We start from the raw sequence: 24,932 nt of genomic DNA, 5'->3' as shown, positions 1-24,932 counted from the left end.
TGACAGAGAATGCCAAGAGTGTGCAAAGCTTCCATTAAAGCACAAGGGGGCTACTTTGAAGAATCTATAAAACATATGCTAGTTTTATGCTTTTTGTTTACTACTTATTTAAGTCTGTTTTTTTTTTCCGTTTTCATGCCTTCAACATGAATCTACATGTGAAAAACATCCAAAAAAATCCCCACATGGAATGAAAAGGTGTGTTCAAACATTCATCTGGTACTATATAACAATAAAAGCTGCAAATGTGCAAAAGGAAAAATTCTGGCCTTCAAAACTTCAGTTCTGCAAATAGTATTAGGTGCCCCCCCACCCCAAACTCTGATTCATTCTGGTACTGTGTTTTGTTGATATAAAAATTTTTTAACAGAACAATCCCCCCTGATATAACATGTTCATTTAAAATATTTTCATTTTTTTATGTGGCAAAGGGCCCTTTAGGGACTCTGGACACAGATTAATCAGCTACCACTAAACTTTTTATAGCTACACCAGTGAGGGTGGGTACACAATATATATATGCAATGTGTTAATTCCATGCATGTTATTCTAGTACAGTCATGTCAAACTCTGGCCCGTGGGGCCATTATTTTTGGCCCGCTAGGCAATTCAGAGTTTGAATTACATCTGGCCCCCCATGGCTACTATATGAGACTATGGGGAGGGCTGGCTACTATATAAGAGACTATTGGGGAGGGCTGGCTACTATATGAGACTATTCGGGAGGACTGGCTACTATATGAGACTATTGAGGAGGGCTGGCTACTATATGAGATTACTGGGGAGGGCTGGCTACTACATGAGACTATGGGGAAGGACTGGGTACTATATGAGATTATTGGGGAAGGACTGGGTACTATATGAGATTATTGGGGAGGGATGGCTACTATATGAGACTATGGGGGAGGGCTGGCTACTGTATAAGACTATTGGGGAGGGCTGGCTACTAAATGAGATTACTGGGTAGGGCTGGCTACTATATGAGACTATGGGGAAGGACTGGGTACTATGAGATTATTGGGGAGGGATGGCTACTATATGAGACTATGGGGGAGGGCTGGCTACTGTATAAGACTATTGGGGAGGGCTGGCTACTAAATGAGACTATGGGGAGGGCTGGCTACTATATAAGACTATGGGGAGGGCTGGCTACTATATGAGACTATGGGGAGGGCTGGCTACTATATATGAGACTATGGGGGAGGGCTGGCTACTATAAAAGACTTGGGGAGGGCTGGCTATAGAGATGAGCGAACCTCGAGCATGCTCGAGTCCATCCGAACCTGAACTTTCGGCATTTGATTAGCGGTGGCTGCTAAAGTTGGATAAAGCCCCAAGGCTATGTGGAAATCATGGATATAGTCATTGGCTGTATCCATGTTTTCCAGACAACCTTAGAGCTTTATCCAAGTTCAGCAGCCCCAGCTAATCAAATACCGAACGTTCGGGTTCGGATCGACTCGAACCCGGTTCGCTCATCTCTAGCTGGCTACTATATGAGACTACTGGGGATGGTTGGCTACTATATTAAAACAAAATATAACTGCAGCACTCCAGTCTTGTGATAAACAAACGGTGAAGATTTATTCCATAAAGAAAAAAACTTGGAACAGCAGTAGCAAAAGCTACTGCTGTTCCAAGTTTTTTTCTTTATGGAATAAATCTTCACCTTTTGTTTATCACAAGACTGGAGTGCTGCAGTTATATTTTGTTTTATACTTAAATACACCCGTGGGTCAGGGTGTAACGGCTGGCACCCAGCAATCACTTATCATTGAGTGCCGCACCATTTTGAAGAGTCTGGCTACTATATTAGAGACTATGGGGAAGGTCTGGCTACTATATAAGACTATTGGGGAGGGCTGGCTACTATATAAGACTATGGGGGAGGGCTGGCTACTGTATGAGACTATTGGGGAGGGCTAGCTACTATATAAGAGACTATTGGGGAGGACTGGCTACTATATTAGAAACTATGGGGAAGGGCTGGCTACTATATTAGAGACTATTGGGGAGGGCTGGCTACTATATGAGACTACTGGGGAAGGCTGGCTACTATATGAGACTACTGGGGAGGGCTGGCTACTATATGAGACTACTGGGGAGGGCTGGCTACTATATGAGACTACTGGGGAAGGCTGGCTACTATATGAGACTACTGGGGAGGGCTGGCTACTATATGAGACTACTGGGGAGGGCTGGCTACTGTATGAGACTACTGGGGAGGACTGGCTACTATATAAGACTATTGGGGAGGGCTGGCCACTATATAAGAGACTATTGGGGAGGACTGGCTACTATATAAGAGACTACTGCGGAGGGCTGGCTACTATATGGGACACTTGGGGGGCTCGCTACTATTTGGGCACTATTGGGAGGGCTGGCTAATATGTGGGGCAATTTTGGTTGGGTTGGCTACTACATGGAATGAAGTTTAATCATATCATAGCAATTTATCATAGTGCACAGTGCTGGGAGACGCACACCACTGACAGTGCCAGGACTGCTGCATTCGCACTTCAATAATTATCTAGGTTGGCCCGCAAATTTGTCCACTTTTTAAATTTTGGCCCACTTTGTATTTGAGTTTGGCACCCCGGTTCTAGTACATGAACAAAATACAGCACCCAAATGTGAACTAGGGATTTAGGGATGCAGGAAGCACTTAATTCTAATTCAGATTTTTGTTTTATGTAAGCAGAAAGATAAATAAGAATGTATACCTTAATAATTTGTATTTAGAAACAAAGGCCTTGGTGCAGTCTTGTTGCGTGCACTTGTAGGGCCTCTCTCCTGTGTGAGTGTATGAATGGACTTTTAATTTTTCAACACTGTTAAATGCCTTGTCACACAGTTGGCAAGGGAAGTTTTTTCTTGGTTTTGTTTCACCACGTTTACGCTTCCCTGAAGGGACTTTCTGGGTATCTCTTACTTCTGACAAATCACCGGGAATGACAGTGGCCATCGCAGCCTAAACCAGGCCTTCTTGTTGGACAACTGGCAACTGCCCAACTCCACTAAGTGACAGCGTTTTTGGTGGCTTCGCAAGTTCCATGTGGTCGAAAAAAAAACAAAAGGGGACTGGAAAAAAAAAATGATATAAAATAACTATGATATAATGGAGCTGCAATCTAAATTAAATAAAACAATGCCACTAAGCATTAACCAAAAAATAAATAAAAAATAATGCACAAACACAAAGCAGAATATTTGTATTTAAAGGTTCTTAGGGTACGTTCACACTAAAACAGGCGGAAACTCTGGCGGAACTCTACGGCGTAGCCCCCACTGCAGAATCCTGCCTGCCTCAGTGTGTTAATGGGAAACTTTCTGCGCCTCCACTGCATAATTCCGCCTGTTTTTCTCAGCATGAACATACCCTTAGGGTATGTTCAAACTACGGAATCCGGGGGGGGAATGACCAGCCACTCACATCTCCGCCCGTGCCATAGACTCTATTCTATGCACAGGCAGATTACGTTGTCCGCCTAAAGAATAAACCAGTTAATTCTTCGGGCAGACAACGTAATCCCCTGTGCATAAGAGTCTATGGCACGGGTGGAGATGTGCAGGGCGGGCCAGCCAGCAGCGGGTCATCCGCCCGGATTCCCTAGTGTGAACCCTTACAGTGAATCTGTCAGCTGCAATTCAGGTCCCAAACTGCAGGCACTATTAGATAGCTATTGTGTCAAGGAGACACATGTTACCTTTCATTTATCCATCCATCTGTGCTTCCATAACATAAAAAAAAAATGTTTTTATTCCCTGGTGCAAAGTACCAGAGGGGTTCCAAAGCTCCTGAAGTACTTTAAGCCCTAAAGCCTCCTTACTTACCTCTCATCTCAGACCCTGCTTAGGGATGAGCTTCTAGCTGTCAATCAAGCAAGCCAGGATCAGAATGGGAGGAGGAGCGAGGAGGCATTCCAGGTTACATCAGTTTAAGGGCTTAGAAAAGCCTCTGACGCTTTGCACAGAATAATAAAAGCAATGTACTAAGCTATGGAGGCATTGTGAAAGGTACCATGGGTGAGATTTATCAAAGGGTGCAAAAATATACACTGGTGTAAACTGTCCACCGCTACCAATCACAGCTCAGCTTTCATCTTTGGTAAAATAAAAGCTGAGCTGTGATTGGTTGCTGTGGGCAGTTTACACCAGTCTATATTTTTCACCCTTTGATAAATCTCAGCCCATGTGTCTTCTTGACCTAACAGCTATATAACAGTGTAAAGAGTTTCACAGATCCCCTTTAAATGGATGCTTTACACAGCAACTGAAATGTGAAAAGTTTTGATCCCTCGGGTTTGGTTGTTTAGACCCCCGCTGGTCGCTAGAATAAGTAAAGTTCTTTTCTGCTAGTCTTTCAGCAGCAGATGGACTCTAAGGGCCTTATTACACAGAAAGACTATCATGCAAATGAATATATTGTTCGAATTTAAATCAATATATCGCTCAAATTTAAGCGATAATCTTTTCGTGTATATAGACAATGATCAAAGACTAACGCAAATTCATTCGTATGTTGTTGATCGCATCTTTTGAGGTGACCATAAAATCATTGTTAATCCCTTAAGGACAGAGCCAATTTCCATTTTTGCGTTTTCGTTTTTTCCTCCTTGTGCTTAAAAGGCCATGGCGCTTACAGTTTTTAACTTGGAGACCCACATGAGCCCTTTTTTTTTTGCTCCACTAATTGTATTTTGCAATGACAGGCTTAATTTTTGCATAAAGTATGCTGAAACCAGGGGAAAAAAAGTGAGGTGAAATTGAAAAAAAAAATTAAAACATTTTTATTTGGGGAGGTTTTGTGTTTACGCCATTCACCCTAGGGTAAAACTGACTTGCTATACATGTTCCTCAAGTTAGTACGATTACAACGATATGTAACTTGTGTAACTTTTATTTTATGTCTTATTAATAAATAAATGTTCTTTAAAATTGCTCTATTACCATGCTTATAGTGCATTTATCCTTTGGTCTATGGGGCAGTGTGAGGTGCCAACCCCCCCACTAGACCACCGGGAAAAGAAGACTTTTAAATGGAGCTGTCAACTTTGACAGCTGCATTTAAAAGGTTAATTAGCAGGCACGGCGATCGGACCATGCCCGCTAGTTGCCGTGGTCCCGGGCTGCAGATAGCACCCGGGATTGTGGCGGTCCAGAGCGGGGTCGCCGTGCAGCCCCCCTCTGACCAACCTTAACGACACCAGGGCATACATGTACGCCCCGTGTTGTTAAGGGGTTGATTGTTCGCTAATCCCCCTCCCCGAGTTCTGATAATGTCACAACTGACCAGCCGAGCGGGGCATCCATTAACCGGTTAATGACATGGGAGAGCTGAAGAGTGTCGGTGGGTGCCCCTGGAGTGGGACATGATGCAGCGTGGGCAAGGGGAGCGGTGAATATCATTTCTTTTGTGTATTTTCCCCACTCCCTTCCCAAAGGGAAGTTTTGTTGTCCCGACAGACTTCTCCTTTAAAAGATGCTATCAACGCCACACAATTTTTTAATCGTTGGCTGCATATACACTAAACAAATCGAAGTATATGACGATTGAAATCGAAGGATATGACGATATGACGTGTAATAGGGCCCATAGTCTATTAGGACATGATCACATCTATTCCAACACATATTTTGTGATAAAAATGTTCACATAGTAAACCAACATAAACCCCATTGTACCTACCCTGGACCATTTTAAGTTAAATAGGTTATCCATGATTGGAATTAAAAAAAAAAAAAAAAAAAAAAAAAAAAAGCTGCTTTCTTCCAAGAAAACTTTGGTGTTGTTTTTGGAAGTAGCTACGGTTTTTCTGAATATGCTACCAAATGCAGTCTTAATAGTTACTATTAGAGATGAGCGAACCTTGAGCATGCTTGAGTCCATCCGAACCCGATCGTTCGGCATTTGACTAGCAGGGGCTGCTGAAGTTGGATAAAGCCCTAAGGGTCCTATTACACTGAGCGATTTTTAAAGGTTAACGACTAACGATAAAAGATTGCACACTAGATTGTTTATCGTTAACCTGAAACTGTTCACCATATTAGACAGAACGATAACCGTTAGTTACGATCGTTACTATGATCGTTATTGCGATCGTTACTATGATCGTTTATTCCTTTTGATCCCAGAAAAACAATGAACAATGTGAAATTACACTGAACGATTAGTGAAAAAAATAGGGAAATTGAGCGAACGAACGTGGAATTACAGCGAACGATTAATGATAATTTTAGGTTCAGATCTAAATAAACGATCAACGACATATGAAGATTTTTTGATCGTTGCCTGCAATTACACAGAACGATTATCGTTTAAATTCGAACGATTTAACGATTTTTCGCACGATAATCGTCCCGTGTAATAGGGCTCTAAGGCTATGTAGAAAACATGGATATAGTCATTGGCTGTATCCATGTTTTCCAGACAACCTTAGAGCTTTATCCAACTTCAGCAGCCACCGCTAATCAAATGCCGAACAATCAGGTTCGGATGGACTCGAGCATGCTCGAGGTTCGCTCATCTCTAGTTACTATGTTTGCTGCATTTCTAAGGGTCCAATAATAAATGTAAGGGAGCACCGATCTGCTAGATAGGCTAATAGGCCTATTACATGGCTCAATGATCATGACACAAGGGCTGCACGGACATTGTTAGCAATGTCTGTGCAGCTCTTGCTTTGAAAGTGTAAAATAATAAAGTTTACTTAACTCTCCATGCTCCCCTGTGTCTTTAAAGCTTTTCCCCACTCACCGCAGCCACCACAGGCGTGTCTAAAGCCATCTCTGAAGTTACAGGCCACTCAGCCAATCACTGGCCAAGGTAGGACAGCGCCACGGCCAGTAATTGGCTGAGTGGCCTGTTGCTGCAAAGACAGCTTCAGGCATGCCAGCGGCAGCTATGGTGACAAGCTAGAAGGACACTCGGGAGAGTGGATAGGTAAGTATACAACTATTATTTTATTTACACATTCCTCAGCCATCAGTCACGCATCGGTATTACACATAGTGATGTGCGGCTGGTGGCTGATAATTTTTAAATATGTTTAAAAGTCAACAATCAACCGATGATCAGCTCTTTGGCTGATCACTGTATTTATTACACAAAGCAATAATCTGCCAAATTGGCCCGATTCTGCAGATTATTGCTCTGTATAATAGAGCCTTAAGAGTATCCAACTTTTTGAATCATGCAGAAAAAAAGAATCTGCTTAAAAATGGGCAGAACAAGCCACTATAAAAGACTACCAGGTCTATTGAAATCAATAGATCTGATTCAGGTATGCTGTGGTATACAATGGCAAATGGTTTGCCTGGTTTTGCAGAATATAAACAAAAAATATTAGTTAGATGTCCACATGTCCTAACTAGAGATGAGCGAACCAGCCGGATTTCTGGTTCGTATGAATCTGAAATCTCGGCGGCTGACTCCCACTGTCTGTTCCCTCCGTGCAGCGGGTGGATACATCGTAAGGAACACCTGGAAAACTGGGATACAGCCAATGCCGGCTGGTTCGCTCATCTCTAGTCCTAACTTGTTAATAAAAAGTAAATTCTGTAGACTTGGTCTGAATATGGTTAGTTGCTCTGTTTTTAAACTGCTGTAGCTGGTACTAGGGCTAGTTAATTTATTAAAGGGGTTCTTCAATCCCTTTTCAAAGGAGACTGTGGGGGTGGTCCGACCTCTCTGCCCCCCAGCGATCTCCAAATTGCCCCCCCAGCTCATTTGTTTCGAACACAGGCGCGGGTCAGCACGTGACCTGTGTCTCTATTCATTCTCTTAGGAGCCGCCCGAAAGAGCCAAGTGATGTACTTGGCTCTCTTTGGCGGCTCCATAGAGAATGAATACCCATGGCTGTATTCAAAACAAAGGAGCTGGGGGTCAATCTTGAGATCGCCGGGTAGTACGGGGGCCAAGGAGTACGAACCCCTTTGATCTTTTACTTGTCCCCTATCCTGTGGATAGGGGACAACTTTTAAACGGAGAACCCCTTCAACAGTATTTTGGCATGTTTTTTTTTTTTTTTATCTTCTTTTAAAGGCCATATTGCTTTAATTTTTTTACCTACAGACTCACATGAGGTCTTATTTTTTGTACTTTGTAGTAATGACTGCTTAATTTTTCTATAAAATATGGTTCAAAATCGAAAAAAAGCTTGTATATAATTTTACTATTTAAAATAAATTAAAACCTAAAATGAATAAATGTGCTTTAAATTGCTCTATTCTAACCTTTTTATTTTTCAGTCTGTATAACTGTGTGGAGGGATAATTTTTAGCGGCATATTATTTGTAGTTTTTATTCAGTTCAATACCTGCATATATGTGATTTTTTTAAATAATTTTTTTTTTTCTGGGATGTAACAGAAAAAAAAAATCAATTGTACACTCCAGCTTGTACCATGCAAGATCAGGAATGTGATAATTTAAAATTCGGGTCATTCTGCATGTGGTGATACCGAATATGTTTATTATATATATTTTGTTTTAATTATAGGGAAAAGAAGGGGGGGGGATCTAAACTGTTATTATGGGATTGGAATATTTATATATTGAAAAATTTAACAGAATATGAGGACGTCCATAAGCTCTGACTACCACTGATTTCTACCACCAAACGTCAGCTTCACACATAGCGAATTGCGCGAATTTCACACTACGAGTTCTGCAGCGAAATCTGCTGCGATTCCTGCTACTGTCAGTTTGAATGGAATTTCATATTCACAGCGGAATTTACATTCTGCCGCGAGTATGTAAATGCTGGCCCCCTTATCCTGCTGCCACCCAGAGCATACTTTACCTGGTCCACGCTCTGGCTTCTTATGAGGCTTCCATCTCCCCTAGGTCCCGCACAGCCAATCAGTGCACGGTCCCGCTGCATTCACTGATTGGTTGTATGGGAACTCCGGGAGCGGGGAAACTTAGGGGGCTGACATTTTCATACTCGCAGCAGAATCGCCCAGATTTTTAAAAAATGGTCTGATTTTTTCACAACCAATCACAGCTCATCTTTCATTTAAGCATAGTAATTTAAAGCATAAAATAAAGCAGAGCTGTGATTGGTTGCCATGCGAAAGAATCACAGTGAAAACGTGACTGAAATAAAGCATCTCCATATGGAAATGGTAATAGTGTAAACCACACCTGCCCTTGAAATCTGCATATTAAAGCCTGATGAAAACCTGCATGTGTGCGCACACACACCCTTAAAGGGGTACTCTGGGGGGGGGGGGTTCCAATCTGGCCGTGGAAGAGGTGGCTGAGGGCAACGAACCTCCCCGTTTCCAGCGGCGGGTCCCATATCGCGGCGCTCCGGTCCCCGCTGCCCGGCCGCTTCCTGGTCCGCTCAGCCAGTCAGTGACGGAGGTGGGTTCCCGCCTCCATCACTGGAACCGGGGAGGTAAGTGGACGTCGTTGCCCTCAGCCACCTCCTCCCCGGCCAGATTGGAAAAAAGCCCCCCCCTGCCGGAGTACCCCTTTAAACTTTTTAAAAACTGGCTAATTTTGTCATTAGATTATAAACATTTAGTGGAGATTATTTTTACCCTTATGGTAGAAGGTAACAAAATCCTTAATGGTAATAAAATACTATCCTATTAAGAAAAGTAAAAGTCATACTTAAAGTTTTGTATTTGGATAGATTCCGAGGGTTTCACACCTGGATTCACTTTCGCTTGTTTCTGGTCTTAACCTGTCCCACTAGCACTTCTTGGAGGAGACCAGACTTTAGAAGTTCCCATTTTCTTAGATCTGTAAAGCACAATGAGAGCACTTTAAAAAGGTACATTTATTACAACAAAAGATTACAGAGGGCTCTGTGTGTATGGTTAGCAGATATCTTCCACCATAGCTTCCTCCTTGGTTAAAAAAAAAAAAAAATCACATTAAAAAAAAAGCTATTTCATGTCTTGGGGGGTACAGAGCTAATTGCAAAACAATAGCCATCAAAAAAAGCCATTCGGGTTAAGCCAATAATATAAACGCTAGAGATGAGCGAACCTCAGGCACACTCGTGTTCGTCCGAGCCACAGTGTGCAGCATTTGATTACTGGTGGCTGAAAAAGTTGGATGCAGCCCTAAGTCTGCATGTAAAACATGGATGCAGACATAGCCATAGGATGTATTCAACTTCTTCAGTAAACGGTAATCAAATGCTGAACCAAAGCGTGCTTAATGTTCTCTAATCTTTAATAAACACCTATGTTGGCCACAATTTTGTCATGATTAGCCCTCAAATCCAATTGAAAGCAATGCTAGATCTATTGCTGAGTAGTGGCTAAAGAGAACCTGACAGGCCTAATGCACCTGATTGGTGAAATGAACAGTATTACCACAGGGAGAGGTCCTGCATTAAGACTGTCAATTGAGCTGGACTGGTGGGAGGAGGGCAAGCATGACTAGAAGTCATTGTGAACCCTCCCCATGACACGATCCCAGTCATGTGCACCAGTCAAAGTTATTTCTTTAGCTTTACATAGTATTGTATAGAGCAGAGGAAAACAGCAGCAGCTGTCAGTCCTGGAGAGACGTTTTTTTAAAGGTACCTCAAAGTGACTTGTAATGCTCATAGATGGCACAAATGTTCTAGTAGGTTTCTATTTTCTGATTATCATGGATATAGACACGGTAACTCTCTCCTACTCTTTGTACAGGGGGGAGATTTATCAAACATGGTGTAGATTTATCAAACATGGTGTAAAGTGAAACTGGCTCAGTTGCCCCTAGCAACAAATCAGATTCCACCTTCCATTTCTTAGACTCTTTGGAAAATGAAAGGTGGAATCTGATTGGTTGCTAGGGGCAGCTGAGTCAGTTCTACTTTACACCATGCTTGATAAACCTCCCCCAGGGTGTGTATGTAAGCATACTCTGTAACCTCAATGACCTGTGTAGAGGTTATTCTACAGGAACAGAGAGACTGAGCTCATATTGGCTACTGGTGTCACCTTTTGTTATATAAATAGTATAATGGAAAGTCAGAAAAAAAAAAATGTTTAAAAGTGTACATATTGAGGCTGGGTTCACACTACGTATATTTCAGTCAGTATTGTGGTCCTCATATTGCAACCAAAACCAGGAGTGGATTGAAAACACAGAAAGGATCTGTTCACACAATGTTGAAATTGAGTGGATGGCCGCCATTTAATGGCAAATATTTGCTGTTATTTTAAAACAACGGCTGTTATATTGAAATAATGGCAGTTATTTACTGTTATATGGCGGCCATCCACTCAATTTCACCATTGTGTGAACAGATCCTTTCTGTGTTTTTAATCCAGTAGTGTGAACCCAGCCTAAAAGTTGATTTAAGACTTAGAGTAGCTTCACACATACCGTATCGCTGCGTTTTTAACGCTGCAATTTTATCGCTGCGTTTTTGGTGCGATTTTTACATGCGCGTTTTGATTTTCACATGAAAATCATGTAAAAATCAATATAGTGTTAAAAACGCAGCGATAAGGTACGTTTGAAGGCACCCTTAGGCTGTATCCATGTTTTCCAGGACTCCCAAGGGCTACATCCAACTTCAGCAGCCACTGCTAATCAAATAGTGCACACTTAGATATGTGCGAACCTGAGCGTGTTTAAAGGGAACCTGTCACCCCCCGTACCGGGGTGACAGGTTCCCGACCCCCCGTTAGAGACCCCTATACTTACCTCATCCCGCCGGGTCCCGCTTCTGGATTCGGTCGGGTCCCGGAGATCTCAGCCGCTGCAGCCCGGCGCGCGCGCTGAGAGATGAGTCCAACACCCATAGAGAATGACAGGAGAGTCCAGCGCTCCGTCATTCTCTATGAGCGTTGAACTCATCTGTCAGCGCGCGCGCCGGGCTGCAGTGGCTGAGATCTCCGGGACCCGACCGAATCCAGAAGCGGGACCCGGCGGGATGAGGTAAGTATAGGGGTCTCTAACGGGGGGTCGGGAGCCTGTCACCCCGGTACGGGGGGTGACAGGTTCCCTTTAAAGTTTGCTCAACTACTAGATATGTACTTGAAGGGGTGTGAGACATTGCAGCTCAGCTCTATAAAAAGGTGAATGGGAGGGAGCTACAATAGCACACATCCTGTGAACGTGTGGTAAAGTTTTTTGGGGAAAAAAGGCTAAGTTTTTCTAATGTGGTACAACCCAAAATAACTTTTGACATGTCACATGAAATGACATGTCAGGTGGGACCCACATCTAAAGGAAACTTATGTCATATCCTGTGGATATGGCATACATGTCCCGGATGGGTATACCCCTTTACGCCATGCAGACTCCTCTTGACATGTCTGCCCAAATTCCTTAGTGTGCCCATACCCTAAAGCCTTATGCACACGTTCAGTATTTTCCGTAGATTCTTCCCACTATCTGCTAAAAGATTATGGATTGGGCATTTGTGGTGCATTGGTGGTACATCCGAATTTCTGTAAATCCTTCCCCCCCCCCCCCCCCCCAACATGTCAATTATAACTCATCCGTATTTTTTTTAAGGAAATATGGATGCCAAACAGGCTACAATCCGTAACAAATAGCGGCTCCCATTGATTTCTATGAGAGGATCATTAAAAAAATCTGTCCTATTTTTTTTTTAGCATTGGTTTGCATCCTGGTAATCTGCTGATCATGTGAATAGCTCAATAGACATCAATTTGCACTAACTTGAATACGGAAATACAGAACTGTAGTTTACGGGACGTGTGAATAAGTCCTTACTCCTAAAAACTGAGTCGTCAATCATGTTCCCTGACAGCACCATCAGCACACACGTCAAATAACTACATTTTGGGCTTCATGCACCTTCCTACTGAGCACCAGACAAGGAACAATGCTTGGCAAAAGTATACAAAGAAGACCCTACTGCCACTTTACAGATCAGATCATGTACTTGACTTAATAGTCCAGGAGGCTACAATTGCCCCAATACAGTGGGTTTTTAAAACTTTATGAATGTGAACATTTTCACAGACATCATTCTCGATCCAGCAGGCAACAGAGTATTTGGAGACTCCTACTTTTTTCCCCAGATATGAAACAAATAAGATTTTCATATTTTCACCAAGTCTTGGTGCCCACAAGATATTTTAGTACTGATACCACGATGGGTAAGCGTGCTTTATAATTCTTTGGATACCGCATTGTTTGGGTATAGTCAGATGCAGGTTATCTAGGAGGCCATGTGGATACACTGCATGACCATATATAAATGATTTGGACGCTTACATAATACATGTTGGTATGATCATGTGACTTTCTACAATCCTGGTTTTCTTTAATTACTGGATCCCTTTTTGCACAAAACTTTTTTATGTGGTTATTTAATCATGTTAATAAAAATTGCTAATATTTAAGAATCTAGCTTTGTGTTGTGTAATTGTTTGATGGTAAAGCTATTTTGATATATTGTGGGATGTACTTGTGGTGAATTAACTCTGCTAGGCAGAGACCAAGGCTAACGTAAATGTTGAGTGTCCCTTGGAACTATTGTATATAAAAAACCTTTAGGAGAAACGTAGGATATACCAGGACCCCAACACTACAAAGCTACATGGCTAACCTCTGTGCCTCCCAACAACATATCTAACCTCTGTGCCCCCCAACAACATGTCTAACCTCTATGCTACCCCCACAACATGGCTAACCTCTATGCTACCCCACAACATGGCTAACCTCTGTGCCCCCCACAACATGGCTAACCTCTGTGCCCCCCCACAACATGGCTAACCTCTGTGCCGCCCCCCCACAACATGGCTAACTTCTGTGCCCCCTCCACAACATGGCTATCCTCTGTGCCCCCCCACAACATGGCTATCCTCTGTGCCCCCCCCCAACATGGCTAACCTCTGTGCCCCCCCCAACACGGCTAACCTCTGTGCCGCCCCCCACAACATGGCTAACCTCTGTGCCGCCCCCCACAACATGGCTAACCTCTGTGCCGCCCCCCACAACATGGCTATCAGCTCCTGCTCTCCTCCATGTCATGCTGCCCTTATTGCTGCAGTTTCTAATGAGCTCAGATCCTACAGGGGTGTGGCTAAAGAAATGTGGATGCATAACCCCACCGACCTGATGACTCATTGTTCCCTCACTGGCAGGAACAGGAAACAGAAAGGGAATGTGACATCACAGGAAGTAAAGAAAACACAGACTAAGTGGTCATGTGACTGAGCCTGAGAACACAATAAGCGTTTTAAATAAAGAATAGAGATGTATGCATAATATTCAACACCCACAGAGGTCAATGCAAGGCTATATTATTGAAAAATCCTGGAAACCCCTTTAAGGACCGCGCCAATTTTTTTAAGAACAGCGCCAAAAAGAAGGATTCGCACTCTTGTTCAATGGAGGTTGGCCGAACTGATCAGCATTTGACTACTGACGGCTGGAGAAATTAGATGCAACCCTAGGGAGTCTTTGTAAAGTTTGAATTATGCTCACCGTTAATTTGGTTTCCCCAAATCCCTCATGGTGGCAACAGAATGGAGGGTGCCCCTCCCATCGCTGTACGGACAGGAAACAGAGAGAGTTTAAAAGGCAGCCCCTCCCCAACCACCTCAGTGTTTTTACCAAATAACCAAGGAGATGAATATATAAACCGCCACCAAATAATTAGGGAGGGATATACGGTGGTGCCCATGAGGGATTTGCGGAAACCGAATTAACGGTGAGCATAATTCGAGCTTTCCTCCGCATCCTCCCTCACAGCAGCACCAGAATGGAGACATAGCAGATTAGTAGGTTAGGGTGGGACTTCTGCCTGCAAGACTTTCCTTCCAAAGGACCCGTCTGTGGCAGCTAGGACATTCAGATGATAGTGCTTGGCGAACGTATGGATTGAGGACATGTTGCCCCCCTGTACATTTTGTCTGGAGAAGCGTCAGCTCTTTCAGCCCAGGATGATGAAATAGCTCTGGTCGAATGACCACCAGGAAAGCTTTTTTCCAAGTTAATACTTTGATTTCTGATGCAGACAAAAGTTAGAATGAATCTATCATTAAGCCTGACAATACTGTATTAAGATCCCAAGGAGGATACTGGGATCTAAAGGCCCTATTCCACGGAACGATCATCTGTATTCGGCCGATATCGGCAGCTATGGACGATAATCGTCCTGTGGAATAAAGTGCAACGATCAGCCGACATCGTTCAAGTCGGCTGATCATTGCAGTCGCTTGTTTTTCAACATGTTGAAAAACAAGCGACTGATACAGCAACGATCTGCTGCCGTCGCTCTGTTGAATAGGAGCGGCGGCAGCAGACGCTGCTGTATCCTATGGGCTGCCCGGACGATCAGCAATCACCCGGGCAGCCCCGCACTCACTGCAGCCGCGTTGAATAGCGGCGGCAGCGAGCGGGCAACGAGGAGCAAACGAGCACAGAGCGCTCGTTGCTCCTCTACACGGCCCGTGGAATAGGGCCATTACTCTTGGTCTTATCCTTTTCACACCTCTGATGAATCTTTGACTACTGGCGAGTCCATTAGAGATGTCTGAAAGAAACTAGATCAGGCTGAAACCTGGACCTTGATGGAACTACAGCTCAGACCAAGGTCCAGGCCATCCTGCAGAAAACTAAGGATTAACAGGATGTCAGGGGAATCTAAATTAGGAGTTCAGTTACCTGACAATGAGCAGAACTTCTTCCAAATTCTCAAGTAACAGCTATTTGTTGAGGACTTCCTTCCTTCTTGTATAGTCGAGATTACTGCATCTGAGAACCCCTGCTTCTTTAGGATTACCCTTTCAGGATCTATGCGGTCAAGTTCAATTTCTGGACCTCTGGGAATTGCAGGAGACCCTGAAGTAGAAGGTCTGGTCTTGTTTATTACTGCCGGAATCAGAGGGAATGGAGGGAATGCATAACACAGGTCTTGTTTCCAACTCTGGGATAGTGCGTCTCCCGCTACTGGATATTCCTTCGGATTCAGCGAGTAGAATCTGGGAACTTTTTTTGTTTTTTTGAGTTTGCAAAGAGGTCTATTGTTGGAACTCCCAATCTTTTCACGATCGGTTGAAAAACCTCTGGGTTCAGTTCCCACTCCCTCGGATCCACCCGAGACTGAGGTAATCTGCTACTTGATTCTCCGTTCCTTTTAAGTGTACTGTTGTAAGGGAGAAGGCCGACTTCTCTGCCCAACTCATGATTTTGTGGGTTAAAGACTGAAGGTGAGGATGTCTTGTGCCCCCTTGATGTTTTAAACAGGGCTACAACATTAATATTGTCTGAGAATACTTTTATGTGTTGCGCCTGAAGGTGGCTGTTCATACTTTTTAGGGCTTCCCAGACTGCTCGGAGCTTCCGAAAGTCGGACGATCTTGCCCGTGTTTCTGGGGGCCAAGTCCCTTGACACATCTTGCCTGGAATGTGAGCACCCCAACCCTCCATGCTTGTGTCTGTTGTCAACGGTAGGGCTGGTTCCAATACCCAATTGACTCCTCGAGAGAGATTCTTGGGGTTAATCCACCATGCTATTGACAACTTGACTTGGATTGTTAGTTTTATAGTCTTGTCTAGTGACAGAAGTGACCTGTTCCATGAGCATCAACTTCTGAAGATTTCCTGACTCTAGGCTACCGACTGGATGCATGACATCATCAATCCTAGAATTTTCATGCATTCCCTTATTGATACGGAATTCTTTTTCCTTAAGACTTTGAATTCTTGAATCCGATTTAAACTTCTTTTGATGCGGCAGAAGAGATATCTGATTCTTTGAGTCCATCATGACTCCTAGAAAAACTTTCTGAGGAGAAGGAATCAGATCTCAGATCTGACTTTTGATAATTGATAATCCAACCTAGCTCCTGGAATAAGTCCAGGACTAGATTGAGTTGGTCCTGACAGGCTTGAACAGTAGAAAATCGTCGAGCTAAGCGAATATTACTATTCCTCTCCTCCTGAGATATGCTATTATCTCTATGACGATTTTCGAGACTACCCTTGGGGCTGAAGAGATCCCGAGTGGTAGACAAAGAAACTGAAAATGTTTTATTGACCCGTTCATCTCCACTGCAAACCTCAAGAACCTCTGACTCCATTCCTGAATGGGAACATGGTAGTACGCGTCCTTGAGATCTATTAAACACATTACTGACCGTTGAGGAATTAATGAGACAATGCTCCTGATGGATTCCATTTTGAATCGCTTGTAAAGTATCCAATGGTTCAGATACTTCAGTTTTATTATAGTTCGATGTGTCCCGTTTGGTTTTTCCACTAGGAATAAGGTGGAGTAATGACCGGTTTCCAACTGAGATTGAGGTACCGGCACCACTGCACCTACGGTGTTGGTATCGGTGTTGGTATTGGAGCTGGAGCTATATTTGGAGTTAAAGAGGTTGTCCAACATTTTTTTCTTATTGGAAATGTGAATAATATGTAATCTGTCCCTTTCCTTTAGTGGTTTTCTATCACCTTTTCTCCTCTGTGTCTCTGGGCCTCCTCCTCTGTTGTTACTTTTTGGATTTGTGTTTGTTTACATAAAGAACTTCCAGGTCACAGGGATCAGCAGTGACATCACAGCTCTGCATGCCTATCGCTCCACCCCCTCCTCTCTGAATATAGCTCCACCCACTCTACCTATAGGCAGGAAATGTCTGTATTACTACAAGTGTCCTTTGAGCAGCATGGTGGCTCAGCGTCTGCCAATTACTTATATTATCAAATCAACTAGTTTTTTCCCTCTTTTATCTGTTGTAGGACTACAAACCCCAGCACACATGTACATGATAGGAATTGTAGTCCTGGATTACATATACTACAGTCGCCATCCTACAGGTGGGGGGTTCTATGAGGCAAGATTCTGATGCAGGTTTACCTCAGCAAGAAATAGATAGAATGGTGACTGCCATGAGGTGAAGTATGATTTCTCCTCTTCATATTACACACAGCAGCAGCCTCTCTCCTCTCCTTATTGCACACAGCAGCAGCCTCTCTCCTCTCCTTATTGCACACAGCAGCAGCCTCTCTCCTCTTCATATTACACACAGCAGCAGCCTCTCTCCTCTTCATATTACACACAGCAGCAGCCTCTCTCCTCTCCATATTACACACAGCAGCAGCCTCTCTCCTCTCAATATTACACACAGCAGCGGCCTCTCTCCTCTCCATATTACACACAGCAGCGGCCTCTCACCTCTCCATATTACACACAGCAGCAGCCTCTCTCCTCTCCATATTGCACACAGCAGCAGCCTCTCTCCTCTCCATATTGCACACAGCAGCAGCACTGCCCTAACACTGTACATCTTTACACTACAATAGTAACAATATAGGGGAAGATTTAGCAAAGCCTGTGCAGGGGAGCAGTTATCCATAGCAACCAATCGGATTGCATCTTTCATTTTTAAAAAGGCCTTAGAAAATGAAACCTAGAATCTGACTGGTTGCTATGGGCAACTGCTTCCCTGTTCCTCTGCACAAGGTTTGATAAATCACCCCCATAGTTCCTTTATTTACTGTTTATAGCTCCAACCTATGCTGCAGTGCTGTACAGAGATTGTAGTCTGTCATGCTGCCCTTACTGCTGCAGTTTCTTCTGGGCGCAGATGTTAGATGTTAGGGGTGTGGCTAAATCCATGTGGATGCATAACTCCACCCACCTGATGACTCACTGTTCCCTCAGTGGCAGGCACAGGAAACAGAAAGGGAACAGGACAAGAAAGTAAAGGAAGTAAAGAAAACACAGGCAGAGTAGTCATGTGACTAAGTCTGAGAACACAGTAAGCGCTCTAAATAAAAAATAGAAGTGTATGTAGAATATGCAAGACCCACAGAGGTCAATGCAATGCTAGTTTATTGCAAAAATCCCAGACAACCCCTTTAAGGATAAATTTTTTTCCTTTACCACCCTTGGGGTAGCTCCACCTGCCCTGACTTGCCTTTCCCCTTATATTCGGTCTTCCCCGTGTTTTTACGAAAGGGCTGGGATTTTTTTTTTTTTCTTCAAACAAAAAGTCCTCCTTTTTGTCCGCTGCGTACTCCAGTATCTTGTGTAACTCTGGTCCAAACACACATGATCACCTTGAAATTTAAAAACACTGAGGTGGTTGGGGAGGGGCTGCCTTTTAAACTCTGTTTCCTGTCCCTACAACGATGGGAGGGGCATCCTCCATTATGGTGCCGCCATGAGGGAGGATGCGGAGGAAACATGGATACAGCCATAGGCCCGGCATGCACAATTATCTGCAAAACCAGGCACATATCACCCCATGTAATAAGGCCAGTGATCAACCAATGAGGGAGCATTAGCTAATATGTCATCAGCCGCACATCTCCCTGTGTAATAGAAGATGTGCAGCTGATAGCCCCACAATCATTGAGCCGTGTAATAGGCTCTGTAAGCCAGCGCTGATCTAGCTAGTGTTTGTAAAAGGGCCTTTATGGATCCATTTGATGTTTTCCCAAGTGAATTTGAGCACCACAACTGGCACCAGTTACAAGCACATCAAAACATTTTACGATGGACAACTGTGGATCTGAATACAATAGACAGATTTAGGGTATGGACGGTACAGATTTGTGGTGTAAATTCTTCACCAGACATTTTCAAGATGAAATTTACAAAAGTTTATTCACACATAGAAGGTTTTTCTACTGTGGCTTTCCATGATGCGGACTTTCAAATACATCATGCCTATTATACTGCAAAGGGATTAATATAGTGTTTATTTTATGAGCTAAAGGAAATGTTGGGGGCAAAGCTCTTTCTATGACATAAATGCAGCAGTCTCTAGAGGAAAAGGCACAGAGTCAGAGTAAATTTGACAAACCACAAGGCTTATCTGTCAGGACTGGTAATTTTCACTACAGCGCCACCAACTAGGGATGAGCGAACTTTTGAAAAGTTCGGTTCGGTTCGATCCGGCGAACTTTCATGAAGTTCGGATCGGTCCGAACCGAACTGAAAACGAACCTTGCTCTAACGGCTGAATAATTGCAGCTACAATAGTGGGAGTGTGATAGGGTATAGTTTCGTTTAGTTGCAGTTGATATTACAATGAAATAAGTGGGGGAAAAAAGTGCAAAAATAATGAGGAAAAAAAAATAGGAATAATATTAATAAAATATAGTGAATAAAAGTGCCAAAATAATGACAAAAAATATTGAAAAAAAAAGCTTACAAGGAGGATGCGGCAGCACTTGATTACACCCAGGCCAGTATTGTTGAGAAGAGACAAGTTGAGCAGCAGGAGGAGGCAGCAGTTGATTGCTCGCCTCTCAGGCCAGTATTGTTGAGAAGAGACAAGTCGAGGAACAGGAGGAGGCAGCAGATTTCTCAACAATACTGGCCTGAGAGGCGAGCAATCTACTGCTGCCTCCTCCTGTTCCTCGACTTGTTTCTTTTCAACAATACTGGCCTGAGAGGCGAGCAATCTACTGCTGCCTCCTCCTGCTGCTCAACTTGTCTCTGCTTGCCTCTCAGGCCAGTATTGTTGAAAAGAAACAAGTCGAGGAACAGGAGGAGGCAGCAGATTGCTCGCCTCTTAGGCCAGTATTGTTGAGAAGAGACAAGTTGAGCAGCAGGAGGAGGCAGCAGTTGATTGATTCCAGTCCAGTATTATTGAGGAGAGGCTACTTGAGGAGGAGGCAGCAGTTGATTGATTCCAGGCCAGTATTATTAATTCAGGCACGATTCATCTTCACAAAAGTCAGCATCTCAACACTGTGGAAAGAGAGCCTCATTCTTTGCGGTCTTACAATGTTACCCGCTGCACTGATTACCCTCTCTGATGCCACACTACTAGCTGGGCAGGACAGCAGAGCCAAGGAAAACTCTGCCAGTTGAGGCCAAATCTGCAGTTTCTCTGCCAGCAGAGCAGTTGATTGATTCTAGGCCAGTATTATTAAAAACAGACTACTTGAGGAGCAGGAGGAGGCAGCAGTTGATCAATTCCAGGCCAGTATTATTGAGGAGATTCGACTTGAGGAGGAGGAGGCAGCAGTTGATCAATTCCAGGCCAGTATTATTAAAAACAGACTACTTGAAGAGCAGGAGGAGGCAGCAATTGATCGATTCCAGGCCAGTATTATTGAGGAGAGGCTACTTGAGGAGACGGAAGAGGCAGCAGTTGATCGATTCCAGGCCAGTATTATTAAGGAGAGGCTACTTGAGGAAGAGGCGGCAGCAGTTGATTGATTCCAGGCCAGTATAATTAAAAACAGACTATTTGAGCACCAGCAGGAGAAGGCAGCAGGAGAAGGCAGCAGTTGATCGATTCCAGGCCAGTATTATCGAGGAGAGGCTACTTGAGGAGGAGGCAGCAGTTGATCGATTCAAGGCCAGTATTATCGAGGAGAGGCTACTTGAGGAGTAGGAGGCAGCAGTTGATCGATTCCAGGCCAGTATTATCGAGGACACGCTACTTGAGAAGGAGGAGGCAGCAGTTGATTGATTCAATGTCAGTATTATTAAAAACAGACCAGTTGAGGAGCAGAAGAAGGCAGCAGTTGATGGCTCTCAGGCCAGTATTGTTAAAAACAGACAAGTTGAGATGGCAGCTTCCGCAGCTCTTGATTCCACCCAGTATGTTTCCAAATAGACAATTGACGGTGGGGGCATTAGTAGGAGTAGTATTCTTTTGGACCCAGAAGGACCTAGTACAGACAACTGAAGTTTGAAGCTAAGGATATGCACGTTTGTAAAAATCATTCTTTAAACATGACATGTTGATGTAGAGTTCAGCACAGGACAGTCAACGTTAAAAAACAAAAAACAAAACTAACATTACACCTAGTCTAGCAGGATACGGATACGGTAAAATAGACAGAGAACCTCACCCACAGAATCCATGAGGTGAAGAAAGGACATTTAAAAAGGCACAGATTCAAGAAGGCTTTACCCCAGTTCCATTATCCAAAAATACGTGTCCAATTTTCATTAAATTGACACCTCACTGGCACTTGCTTTACAAATTGACACAACTACTCTGGTGTTAAACCTGTTGAATCTGGGCCTATGGCTGTTGGCGATATATATATATATATATATATATATATATATATATATATATATATATATATATATATATATATTATATGTGTGTGTGTGTATTTTTTTTTTCTTAACACCAGTTTGATGTCCTAACCGAATGTAGCGTCCAATCCAATGGATGTATGCTTTTGTGTTTTTTTAAGTGCTGTCACCAGCTGGCTTAAAGGATAAGTCTGGTCAATTTATAAGTTTCTGGGTCAAGTAAGGGTACAGAAAGTTATTGATTGCCTGGACTTATCTTTTAAAGTGGGTAGGGAAAAAACCCCTGATGGGGTATGGGAGTGACCTCCCACTCTCGCTTTTGTCACTCCCAAAAAAACTCATCCTATGGGTACCTTCACATGTGGCTGCGGGTCTGCTGAGTAAAATCCACAGGGCATTTTTATACCGTTCACCAAATGGTATTCAGTACTAGGGTGCCGGCCGGACATACGCATTTCTGCGCTGAACTGGGTATTTGCGCCCAGCCCCATAGTACTGAAGGTGGCATAAAATCAGCCAACGACGCGCTGTGGATTTTAGCCAGCAGGGAACCACAAAAAAGCCTCCTATTTTAAAGGCACCCGTAAAGAAGGCAAGATAACCTGCCTTTCAGCAACTGTTTGTTGCTGTAACTAACTGTGTTGAAGGACAGCAGCCTCCGTGATATATACCCCATAGACAGCCTTATTACACGCGTGACTGCATGAGAGGCGTGAAATAATTTGCACACAGAAGAACCCCATTGGGAATTGCGGTGCAAGATTTCACTACTCTCATGATATCCAAAAAATACCTCAAGAACAGTTAGTACCCGCTCACAAAACGGTGAGTAGTGTTCCTAGGCATGGGTGCCAGGGATAGAACCCCACGGCTATAGTTCACAAAAGGTGAAATCCACACTTTTTGAAGCATAGTCGTGAGGATTATTTTAGGGTTGCTACTGTTCTTGGGGTATGGGTCTGACGGTGCACTGGTGCAAGGCATTAATCTGGTGTGGAGATGTTAAATGGCCAACACACCATGGGCATCAAATTTGGAAATGGGGATCTGTTTTTTCAAATGTATCCAAATTAAGTTGGGAATTTTTAAGTTGATTTTTAAAAAAATATTTGGGGTCTAAGGGGGGGAACATTACTTAAGTTAAATTACGGATTTTTACGTTGGGCACATATTTAGGATATTAAGGTCAATTTCTTGGACACACGGATTGCCATGCAAGACGGCTGACTGATGACTTAGTCATTCACATCAGGCAGGGGAGTGGTATAATCCGATGTAATCCAGGCACGATTCATCTTAACAAAAGTGAGCATCTCCACACTGTGGCAAGACAGCCTCGTTCTTTGCGGTGTTACGATGTTACCCGCCGCACTAAATACCCTCTCTGACACCACACTACTGGCTGGGCAGGACAGTAGAGCCAAGGCAAACTCTGCCAGTTGAGGCCAAATCTCCAGTTTTTCTGCCCAGTACTGCACGGGGTCGGTGACACTTTGGGGCAGGGTGGAATCAAGGTAGGCAGTGACCTGGTGGCTGAGCTCATGCTGGTCCACGCCATGAGTCCGGTGCTGTGTCCTTTTTTCACCAGCTGGCTCCATGAAATCGCTCATGAGGGCTTGCAGGCTGTAGCGACTTCTGAAGCCTCCACTAGTGGTGGTGGGAATGGAGCGTGCTGGTTCCCCCCCAGAGGATGTTGTCTGGGAACCTGGCTGGTCTCGCAGGTAAGTTGAGACCAACTGACTGGTGAGCATGTCCCTGTAGTACACCAGTTTAGCGTCACTCTGTGATGGCGGGAAGAATTCTGCCATTTTGCAGCAGAAGCGAGGGTCCAACAGGGTGGCCAGCCAGTATTGGTCCCTCTGGCGGATGTCCACAATCCGGCTATCATTGCGCAGACACCTTGCCATCTGCACCAAGGACAATGAGCGCCTCTCCTCTCCACTGTCCTCGGTATAGTTCCAGGGTCTGCTGGGGTCTTCCTCCTCTTCCTCTACCACCTTATCCTCCATCTCTTCCTGTGATGGAGAGGCAGAGAAGCCAGGTGGCGGTGTGTGGAATGGCTGGGCGTAGACATCTTCCTCCTCAACCTCCATCTGCACTTCATCCAGCTCTGGGCTCAAGGTGATGTTCAGCCTTGGAGTTGTGGCCTGGGAATCCTCGCTGATGATGTTGGTCAGCGCACTTTCCAGAACATGGAGGAGTGGGATGATGTCGTTGATCCCATAGTCCTGCCTGCTCACAAAGAGTCGCGTCCTCAAAAAGGATCAACAATTAGCAGACTTCCCGCATTAACTGCCAGTGTGTTACTTGGAAGTCGCAGTGTGGCGTGAAGCTGCCTGATTGCCCCATGAGGTAGTCTGTTACGGCTGACCTTTGCTCGTACAGGCGGTCGAGCATATGGAGGGCAGAATTACAGCGGGTTGGCACGTCGCAGATTAGCTGATGTTGGGGCATACCGCGCTGTCTCTGGATTCTGAGCAGGGTGTTCCTTTCAGCGTAGGAGTGGCTGAAATGTTTGCACACTCTACGTGACATCCTAAGGTCATGTAGTGCATGAAATGATCGGAGAAACCTCTGCACTATGAGGTTGATCATATGTGCCGTACAAGGTGTATGAGTCAGCCCTCCCCGCTGAACTGCAGAGACAATGTTCCTCCCGTTGTCCGCTACGACACTTCCCACCGTTAGTCGACGTGGGGTCCGGAGGAGCTCCTGCCCACTGTGGCTTCGTTGACCCAGGCTCACCAAATGGAGGACAGCCTGAGAGCGGCGGGCCTGACATCGGTGGTAAGACACTGGGTCAGGTTGGACTGCAGTGGTGGTGGAGGCAAAACTTGTGCTACCCCCTGCTGGCCCCCTAAAGCACCGTGGAGGTGACAGTGGCAAGAATGGGCCAAGTTTCTGATGGTCTCCTGGGAGGATGTTGACCCAATGGGCAGTAACGGACATGTACTGCCCATGCCCATAATTAGAG

The 24,932-nt window shown here is 44.3% G+C and overlaps 1 protein-coding gene across 4 annotated transcripts in view; it reads right to left on the bottom strand.

Moving 5' to 3' along the window:
• The window catches only part of PLAG1 (PLAG1 zinc finger), a 54,929-nt gene that overhangs the window by 4,050 nt on the left and 25,947 nt on the right, over nt 1-24,932 (bottom strand). The window contains exons 1-3 of one of the 4 annotated variants that reach the window (XM_069957556.1): nt 10,548-10,616; nt 9,622-9,753; nt 2,724-3,081 (exon numbers count right to left, since the gene is read on the bottom strand). In XM_069957556.1, the coding sequence (XP_069813657.1) occupies nt 2,724-2,965 (242 nt within the window). In that variant the 5' untranslated portion in view covers nt 2,966-3,081; nt 9,622-9,753; nt 10,548-10,616. Of the gene's footprint in view, nt 1-2,723; nt 3,082-9,621; nt 9,754-10,547; nt 10,617-24,932 lie in introns of those variants that run through there. The other 3 variants (XM_069957557.1, XM_069957555.1, XM_069957558.1) reach the window with 3 other exon arrangements.

Source organism: Dendropsophus ebraccatus, chromosome 2 (genome assembly GCF_027789765.1).
Source record: "Dendropsophus ebraccatus isolate aDenEbr1 chromosome 2, aDenEbr1.pat, whole genome shotgun sequence".
Classification (NCBI taxonomy): domain Eukaryota; kingdom Metazoa; phylum Chordata; class Amphibia; order Anura; family Hylidae; genus Dendropsophus; species Dendropsophus ebraccatus.
The sequence above is the reverse complement of the archived record's forward strand: the minus strand, read 5'-3'. Positions and strand labels throughout refer to the sequence as shown.